Source organism: Brachyistius frenatus, unplaced genomic scaffold, assembly GCF_029030835.1.
Source record: "Brachyistius frenatus isolate BFR_SWC_R1_liver_20210118 unplaced genomic scaffold, ASM2903083v1 Contig_381, whole genome shotgun sequence".
In the NCBI taxonomy this organism is placed as follows: Eukaryota; Metazoa; Chordata; class Actinopteri; family Embiotocidae; genus Brachyistius; species Brachyistius frenatus.
The window spans coordinates 175,721-185,928 of NW_027210980.1; the positions used below are offsets into that span (position 1 = coordinate 175,721).

General features: G+C 43.7%; 1 protein-coding gene across 1 annotated transcript in view; it reads right to left on the bottom strand.

Moving 5' to 3' along the window:
- Nucleotides 1–5,505, bottom strand: part of LOC138636505 (atrial natriuretic peptide receptor 1-like) — a 48,472-nt gene extending 42,967 nt beyond the window's left edge. Inside the window, exons 1-2 of the mRNA XM_069724550.1 lie at nt 5,167–5,505; nt 2,499–3,323 (exon numbers count right to left, since the gene is read on the bottom strand). Coding sequence (XP_069580651.1) covers nt 2,499–3,267 — 769 coding nt within the window. The 5' untranslated portion in view covers nt 3,268–3,323; nt 5,167–5,505. The remainder of the gene's footprint in view (nt 1–2,498; nt 3,324–5,166) is intronic.
- Between the last annotated feature and the right edge of the window lie 4,703 nt (nt 5,506–10,208).

A 10,208-nucleotide genomic window follows, 5' to 3' on the forward strand; every position in this document is an offset into this window, starting at 1 on the left:
AGAAAAAGAGCCTTTGAAAAATCCTCACCAAACAAAAACTACAAGTCCGATGGAAACAATTCTTTCACCGTCTGAAACAGAAGCTCGTCGTGAACAACTGAAGTGAATTTCATGTACCTGCTGTGTATTATACAAGTGTGGTCGCAGGTTAGAGACACCCTCCATTTTGGTTTTGAGCAGCAGTTTCAGAGCTCACATATAATGGGAGTCTATTGGAGAGTTGTTGGGAGCACTCGGCGCTCGGAGGGGATTTCAGCCCAAACCGAGAGTCGTATCACAACGAGAGTCCGACTGGGTGAAAGCCAACAAAAATCCAGACAGTTTGTACATTAAACTATCTGGATTAAGAGAAAATGGTGGGCAGGAAACAGGATTAACACCACTGTTTTCCCCAAACTTTTGTGGGGTCGAAAGTTAGCAGTCCGTGACATCACGTGTGACATCACGTGTGACATCACGTGTGACATCACGTGTGACATTACGTGTGACATTACGTGTGACATCACGTGTGACATTATGTGTGACATCACGTGTGACATCATCATCATCAATCTGACGCTGAACATTCTGTCCAACACACACCCATTATAAACAGAAAAACGGTCCGAAACTTTGACAAGACTTAAACTGCCATACCATAAAAACCATTAAAGACATCCAAATAAAAATCTAGTCCATAAAAGCCCGAAGCCTCGTGACCTGTTCAGACTTTGAACGACATTCCTACTGTAAAGTCTGACAGAGTTGTGGGGTTCCAGAGATGGTTGGGTTCTTCCTTAATTGGAATGATTTACAATTCATTTTAATGGGGCTAAAAAAAAGCCCATTTTTGATTTTTACAAATTCTTCAAACATCGTACAACAAATTGCTACCAAAAGTGAAAGTACACTTTTCCCAAACAAGAGGCACATTTTGATGGATTTTGTTTGTACGTGTTTTCTCAAACCTTGCGAGACTAGTTACACGCTAAAAAAAAGTAGGCTAACGTAATAATAAGCAGAAGACATACGGTGAATACTAATACTGAGCCATTTCATTCTACTAGTCAGTGACAGAACATTAGCTTTGGTAGAATGAGAAGTTTAAGAAAAAAGTCAAGAGGTTCAAATGTAACTAATTTTTAAACAGGGCAAGAAAATGAGAATATTTTAATTTCAGACATCAACCTTTTAAAAATCTCCCATAACAGCAGTATGTTTTCTGCTCTTGCACTCTGACCTCTGTTATATCGCTGTATTCGTCATGATAAGCACCTGATTGAATGCAGGTGTTTATTGGAGGCCTTCGACCTGCCGTGTTCTCGTTCTGTCTCTGTTTGCTTTGTGCTCTGATTTGTCATTTCTATTGTCGCTGATTGCTGCAGACTGAACTCAACGGAGGGACCAGAAGAAGAACTCCTGCTGAACTTTAATCACAGAACCTGATGTTAGTTTTGTGATGGTTTGATCAGCGTGAGCAGAAAGTGCAGCTACAAGACGCCGTTAGTCAAAAGAGACTAAATGTACAATTTGACTCCATTTACAGACATTCTTTAACAAACGCAGCCTGTTGATTGGCTCAGTAATTACACACATCCCAGACAACAGACAAGCTGGGGCCACTTAAAGTGAAGTGTTCTCACCTGCATCATATTGATTAACATCAATAAAACTCCACCAGCGGAGCTGACGAGGAAAATAGTATGAATCCAAATAAAGAGCTTTAAACTGGGGGGCAACCCTTTTTGTCTTATTGTGGGGGAACAACCCACTTCCTGTTCACAAACAGGCAACAGAACCAATCAGCAATTAGTAGTGATGTCATCATCCATCAGTGATGTCATCAACCATCAGTGATGTCATCGTTGGTTTGTGAACGTTATGAATCCTCCAGTTCAGATTCTGTCCGTCACCACCTTTGCTAGTTCAGAGCGGTTTGGAGCAGGAAGTGACCATATTTGGACGAGCTGGGGGAGGAGCCAGAGGTGGATCTGACCGATCTGATCGGAAACCTGACGATACTACGTCCCGCCCACCGATAGCTGTAACCTGACTGCACCACAGGCCTGTCAATCAAACAGACACGCCCCCAAAAACAGGTCTTCTTGAATCTTCTTTTCTAATGAATGAGGGATTATTTTCAGATGGACCTCCAGAAAACTAATAAGAAGGAGTGACTTTAGCTAACAACACCGAGATAACTGATGGACACATTTTATTCACTTTGGATTTGATGAGAGAAGTTGAATGGGAGTCTATGGAGCCGGAGGCTTTTTGGAGCCGACCTCTAGTGGCACTCGGAGGTATTGCAGCTGAAGACACTTCTGGATCGGAACCATTTTACAGACCTGAAGCTACGAACTCTTTTAGAAACAGACTGTGATCACACCTTATTTTCAGAGGAGCATTTCTTCCTTTCACCACCAACGCAGCCATTTTAGGTCAAAACTACTTCCTATAAAAACTTCAGACTTTCTTACTTCGACAGGCGTTCAGAATTGTTTTTAACGGCGACTCACCGCGTCCGTTGTTCTGGATGTCGGTGAGGATCTGGGAGTAGTTGATGGGCAGCTTGTTCTCTTCGAACACTCCTTCCTCCAGCGTGATGTTGATGCCGGTCAGCTCCATGTACAAACCCTCTATGGCGAAGTAACACGGCCGGTCGTCCACCTTGTTATCGCTGAACACCAGCATGACGTGTTCCCGCCAGCCGAAGTGCTCGCAGATCCGCAGGGCGAACCGGCCGAGCTTCTTGTGGGTCGGGCCGGTGTTGGTGATGGACGGGTAGACTCCGCCGTAGAACGCCACGGCCGGGGCGCCCGCCGTCACCATGGGAACGCCCCAGTGGGTGGTGAAGAGGCCGACGGGGGAGGAGGTGTAGGAGCAGCCCGGCCCGATGAAGGCCCACGGGTCGTAGGCGAACTTCAGGTCCACCGCCATGAGCGGCGCCACGGACTCGGAGCAGATCCCGTTCTTGTCTTCGCTGTTCTTGAAGGCGTAGGTGAGGTGGTGGTCGGGCAGCAGCGTGGGGTCGGCGTTGACGGTTCTGACGGCCCGCTCCAGGGCGGGGCCGATGCGAGGCCACGCCCACGGGTAATCCGTGTTGCTCTGCGGCAGGATGACGGCCAGCGTGATGTTCTGGTGCGCCCGGCGCTGGTGGTTTCCTCGGGTTTGACGTCTCGGGCTGTGGAGTCGAGCCGCTTCCCCGGCGGCCCGCTGCAGGTCGGACAGAACCACCAGAACCGTCAGCGCCAGCAGGAAGGCGGCGCCCTCCCTCCAACCGGCCATCCTCTGCCCCGCGGATCGACCCGGTCCACCACAGCTGGACGATTTATCCTGCGGACCTGCAGACACACAAGGAAGACGTTAAGAAAACACCAACGGCGCTCCGATCTCGGAAACCTTATTCCGGGCAGGAGGACGGACCCGTCACGGTCCGGTTCACGGTAAGAACTCCGTCCACGTCTGCGCTGAAGGTCTGAGCGAGTCGGAGGCCGAGCTGAGTCGTGGGAGGAAAACTCCCCCGCAGATACAAAATGAGACGACAGCTTTCCGGCTCGACGACGACGTCACTCCGAGAGCGTTTTTGTTCACGAACGTTTCAGATACGGAAACAAACAGGGAACAAAAAAACAACAACCGAAACGTCAACCAGCCGATGAATGATGGTGTTTCGTTGTTTTCAAATTGACGCATCCAAGAAATACGTCAAAAAACATAATCAGCCACCGATAGCTGGTGTCGAAGGAAGGAAACGCTGTACGGAAGGTCGTTTGAACGAATTTAAAGCGTCTTCGAGGCGAAGACGTTGGTGTCGGGACAGAGAGGTCGGTGCTGAACGTCCGGCTCGTATCACACGACAAAAACACGCTAACTTCACGGACCGGAAAATAAACTGAACCTGAAAGTCAGCGGGAGAAAAATCAACCATCAAATCTACCGAGTGAACGAGTCCAGTAACTTTACAAACACGTTAAATTCAGATTGTGAGTTTTATTCTGGAGGGTCGGTTACTACCGAGACTACGACACAAACCGTCAATCATCACTGGAAACTGGACTTTGAGACTTATTCTGATGATATGAAATCAATGAATTAACTAATATTTGTTTTTCATATGAACACATAATATAACATAATAAAAAAATGTCCCCTCGGGGATTAATAAAGTATATACCTACCTACCTACCTACCTACCCTAATATATTCAAAAGCCAAAAGTCTGACATTTCAAAATGCTCATTTGGGTTTCAAGAAATAAAGACGACAATTGTCTGACATTTTAAAGAATAAACATTTGCAAATAAAAAGAACTGACAGTTGTATCATAAATAAGAATAATTGTTGCTCGCGGCCTCGGAGTCCTTCTGTGATGGAAAAACACGACCTGTCATGAGGTTTTCTGGTTGTTAATTACTCTACAGAACAATTGGAAGCAGTTTGGTGAAACAACTGGATAAAGGGAAGAGATGGGGAGGAGCGGTTTGGAGCAGGAAGTGACCATATTTGGACGAGCTGAGGGAGGAGCCAGCGGTGGATCTGACCGATCTGATTGGAAACGTTTAAAGGCTTTTAGAATTCAAATGTTGGTAGTTTCACAGTAAAACAAAAATCCTACATGTTCATAGAGACATACCGACATATTTAAAGTAATTTATGCTCATAAATTTACAAACATGCAAACAGACAAAACAAATATAGAAAATACTTTGAAATCAGATGCTGCATTTCCGCATTTACAGTTTTCTTTTCTAAATTCGGCACCTTTTTGTTTTTTAACTTTTACTGAATTTATTTTCTTTTTGTTTATTTGCACGTGTTTTCTTAATCTGCAGCGTGTTGAGCTCACATTAATCATCAATCTGAGATTTTTTTTCTTTTAAGCAATAAATGTAAAAGTCAGATGGAAATATTGAACTGGTGTTTTAATGCAGAAACATTTCTAATTGATGAATTAAAATAGTCATAATTTTTGCTGGCAGCATGTAAATTAAGAGTATATTCACATTTCTGTTCTCTAAGGAGCCTCCGTTCATACCAGCGATCTACTGTCTGTCTTTAATGGATTAAAAAGCTGCTAAAAGCATCGACCCCCTCTCTGGACCGGAACCTGCAGCCAAACCGTCAATAAGCTCCTCAGATGCGGATCAATAGTTCCTGTAAAATGAAGCCGTGTCTCCGTGTTACCTCAGCGGGGGTCCGAGCTCCTCTTCATGCTGTCTGCAAGTTTGGAGGTGATTTGAAACAGCTGACCGGCCATGCTGCACACAGACACCGGCAGAGGTTCTTCCCGTTAATTCCCGGTCGGTGTGTTCCCGCTCCGGTTCTGGAAAAGTCGCCTTTTTAAACTTGAATAAAGTGTTATGGTGAGTAGGAAGCAGCTGAGGGGCCACGTGTCTTTAAAACTGCGTTAAAATCCGTTAAAAATCCACATGAAAGGAAACTCTGAGAGCAAAGAGCTGCTGTAGATCCGGAAGAAGTGAAATGAATCCTCCAGGTTGGATCAGAACAGGAAAAGATCTCCCAGCTGATCTCCATCCGACAGGTGAGCTGCTCTCAGACCCGCTGGATGGAACAGACTGAGACCGACGGGCTGGCTGCGGTCTGATGGGCGGAGAACCGGGGAAGGGAGAACCGGGGGAGGGGGGGAGGAAGGAAGGAGAGAGAGTGCACGAGGAGGCAGGAAACCTGAAAGGGAGGAACGACTGAGGGAGGTGTGCAGGGATGACCAGTCTGACCTCCGTTGACCCTCACAAGTCAGACTGTTCCTCCAATAACAACCAGAGATGGATGTCATGGCAATAACGCCCTCTATCTCCAGTGATGTCATCAACCATCAGTGATGTCATCAACCATCAGTGATGTCATCGTTGGTTTGTGAACGTTATGAATCCTCCAGTTCAGATTCTGTCCGTCACCATCTTTGCTAGTTCAGAGCGGTTTGAAGCAGGAAGTGACCATATTTGGACGAGCTGGGGGAGGAGCCAGCGGTGGATCTGACGGATCTGATCGGAAACCTGACGATACTACGTCCCGCCCACCGATAGCTGTAACCTGACTGCACCACAGGCCTGTCAATCAAACAGACACGCCCCCAAAAACAGGTCTTCTTGAATCTTCTTTTCTAATGAATGAGGGATTATTTTCAGATGGACCTCCAGAAAACTAAGAAGAAGGAGTGACTTTAGCTAACAACACCGAGATAACTGATGGACACATTTTATTCACTTTGGATTTGATGAGAGAAGTTGAATGGGAGTCTATGGAGCCGGAGGCTTTTTGGAGCTGACCTCTAGTGGCACTCGCTGGTATTGCAGCTGAAGACACTTCTGGATCAGAACCATTTTACAGACCTGGAAGAACAACACAATCATAGCTGCTTGTATTGATGTGAAATTATCTAAAATCTAACTATAGTTGACTATCAGTGAAGTCAAGTATTTTAGCAATTTAAATAAATGTTTATTGGAATCACGTGCTGACATGTATTATGAATTTAACTCAACAGATTCTGTTGGTTGTTAAGGTTTTATTTTATCCTCTCCTCATTGGACAATATCGTGATTTTGTCATTTTCTGTAAACTAAAGGGGACCAAAAACGGGACCCTGTGGAACTCCTGCTTTATTATACTCTGAAGGAAAAATCTATTTCTCGTTTATTAATTTACAGTCAAAAACTGAAATAAATCTATGATGGAGTTCTATTAGATTTCTACCACATAATGTACATATTATTGAGAGTCATCAGGTAGTTTAATTTGGAATATTAAAATATATGTCTGCATATTGTGATACCATAAAGCAGCATTGTCCTATTGGTCTCATACAACAGAGTATGTGAACCCTCAGATGTTGTCCAGTGATCGCCCCCTGCAGGAGTAGAAGTGTGTTGCGTTGTTTGTGCAGCTCCGTCCTTTTATGTTTTCCTGCTGTTACACTTTATCACAGCTGCATTTTCTTTCTTCCGTCAGTGCAGGTGGAGTCAGTGCTGGTTCCCATCAAGGCTGCTCCGTCTACAGGCACCTCACGGATCAATAAAAGTAAATGTCGAAACACAATAAGAAGGAGAAGGACACGTCACCGTGAGATCCACCAGCTGGTTTTTATACTTGTAAATCATTTTTGTGGTTTGATGTGGAGCACATTTTCATTATATATTCATGCATCACATTTTTCTGGTGCGGATAGAAATGTCAGTAAAGTTTTAGCCAAAAGAAACATGTGTTGGACCACCAAAACTGAACCTCATTAAAGAAACAGCCAGCTCCGTGTGTTCTCTACTGTTTTACATGTTGGGATGGATTTTCTGCCATTTTTTTTGCCAAAATGAACATTAATAACCATATTTGAAGTTGTTTGTTTCTGTCAATCAAACAGTGACGTCACTCATCGGTTTGTTAAACGGATGTTCTGAAGCCTCTAGTTTCAGATTTTGGCCGTCGTCATCTTCATATTTTTTGAGCCAGGAGTGACCATATTTGGATGAACTGGGGGAGGAGCAAGCAGTGGATCAGGCTGACAATGCCCCGCCCACATAAAGTGATATTTTTGGAGCCAACCTCTAGTGGCACCTGGTGGTATTGCAGCTTGAAGGCACTTCTGAGTCGGAACCATTTTTCAGACCTGAAGCTACAAACTCTTTTAGAAACAGTCTGTGACTCGGCAGTTGAAAGGTTTGGTCGGGTGAACGGATGCGGTCGGCGTCGAGATGTTGAGGAGAGGCATTAAACGAACAGCGCCAGCGTCGCCTGTATTTCCTCCGTATGATCCATCAGCACTAAAGAGTGCAACATGAAAACCAAACCTCCTCTTGTTGATGAAGATCATACATGTTTTAATGGCACCGCACTCACTAAGAACACGTGAGATACCGGAAAGGTTGCAGTGACGTCGTCGCAGAGCGAAGAACAAACACTTTGGTTGTTGTTAATGGGACGTAAAGGATCCTGCCGACGGTCCTCGGAGAGGGAACAGGAAGTCCTGGGGACCAGAGAGGCTGTGACGCAACGTGAAGAGAGCTCAGTGATAAATGTTTGTCTCAAAGGAGCGGCGAGCTTTTGTTTGGGTCATCAAGTCTTCAGGGCAACAAACCTCCACTTATTTCTACTAAAAACAAGATTTTAACTTAATCTGACATTTTAACACAATGTGAGTTCAGTGTGCTTTTTATATTTAATTTAAAATAATTTAACCACCTGAGATGGATTTGTGCTTTTTGTAATTAACTCACTTGGGGGAGATCTCCATAGTAACGAAGCAATGATGTCATTCTGTCAGAAAACAGCTCAGCGTAGGCAAAACATTAATAATGGATTCACTTGATGATGGAAACATTATTTACATTCCAGTTTACATATGTGTCTTTACTCGAACTATAAATATATATTTATATATATATCACACTGTATATGTTCTGTATATATAGATATCAGTTGTTGTCTTAAACTACTTTGGTTTAAATTAACAGAACAAATTGTTTTTTCTGTCTGAACATCCTGAAATGAGTAAATGTAAAAAATAGTGAATGCTGTTGGGTTTATTAAGAAATTTGTTTTTTTGTTTACAGTAAAAAAAACACTGTTTCTAAAAGAGTTCATATCTTCAGGTCTGTAAAATGGTTCTGACCCAGAAGTGTCTTCAGCTGCAATACCAGCGAGTGCCACTAGAGGTCGGCTCCAAAAAGCCTCCGGCTCCATAGACTCCCATTCAACTTCTCTCATCAAATCCAAAGTGAATAAAATGTGTCCATCAGTTATCTCGGTGTTGTTAGCTAAAGTCACTCCTTCTTATTAGTTTTCTGGAGGTCCATCTGAAAATAATCCCTCATTCATTAGAAAAGAAGATTCAAGAAGACCTGTTTTTGGGGGCGTGTCTGTTTGATTGACAGGCCTGTGGTGCAGTCAGGTTACAGCTATCGGTGGGCGGGACGTAGTATCGTCAGGTTTCCGATCAGATGGGTCAGATCCACCGCTGGCTCCTCCCCCAGCTCGTCCAAATATGGTCACTTCCTGCTCCAAACCGCTCCGAACTAGCAAAGATGGTGACGAACAGAATCTGAAATGGAGGCTTCATAAAATGTAAAAACGTCAGTTGGGGCTTTTTATGGGGAGCTGGAACTATTTCTGAACTATTTCTCTGGACAGAACCATGCTAGAAGTTTCCCTTTGCTCCCAGTCTTTATGCTAAGCTAGGCTAACCACATACCTCTGGCTCTTTTTGACATTTAGTCCCCCGTGAGACCAAAACTCTTTATTACTGCTTTATTTTTCTACATTACATCATTAAAGGAGGCTAATAAAGACTAAACATAAAGTCCACACTGTGTTCATATCATCCGTCTGGTTTTCATGCACCATCCATCCATCTTTAATCAGCAGTATTACCGTGTCTTTCATGTATATGGCCCCTCTGCAAATTGCTGCCATTTCAACAGGAAGTTGGCGTGGCGCCCCCATCAGGTGCTTCTAGTCAATAATTCAACAGAAAAGGATCTAAATATTCAAAAAGCTGTGGGTTAGCTGGCCGTGTGCAGGAACACGACTCTGACTGCAGGACGGTTTCAACGAGGATCAGCGCCTCTGACTTCCTTACGGCCCACGTATCCTGTTTGCTTTTTAAATGTAAAATATTTACAAAAAATATCAGGAGCAAACCGTTTCTTTCATTATTAATAGGCGGATATGTTCATCACTGGACAAACAGGAGTTCAGAGTCATCAGGTCTCCTCATCACCTCCACGTTCCAGGAGACTCAAACAAACACGAAGAATTTACATCGACAAAATGCGTACCGACAGTTTAATGCATTCTGGGTACATTTCTTTATATATTATTTATAGTTCCAGATGTGCCGTTTTCAATCGATTTCTTGTAATTTAAAAAATATAAATCAATTAGCAGGTGATGGAAAGCTGCTCCAGTAATTGGATTTAACGTTGGAATGGAAGAAGAAATAAAAACTGCCAGCAGTGATCGGCGGGCCGTCGCACGCTGCACGTCGGGGATCCAGCGGGTCATGTGCAAAGTTTCATGAGGTTTGAAGCATCGTTTGACCTTAAACATCAACTTCCTGTGTCACGGCCAAACATCAAACTTAGCCGCATCGCCCTGGTTATATATATATATATATATATATATATATATACTATATAATATATACTATATACTTTATACTATATACCATATACTTTATACTATATACTATATACTGTATACTGTATACTATATAC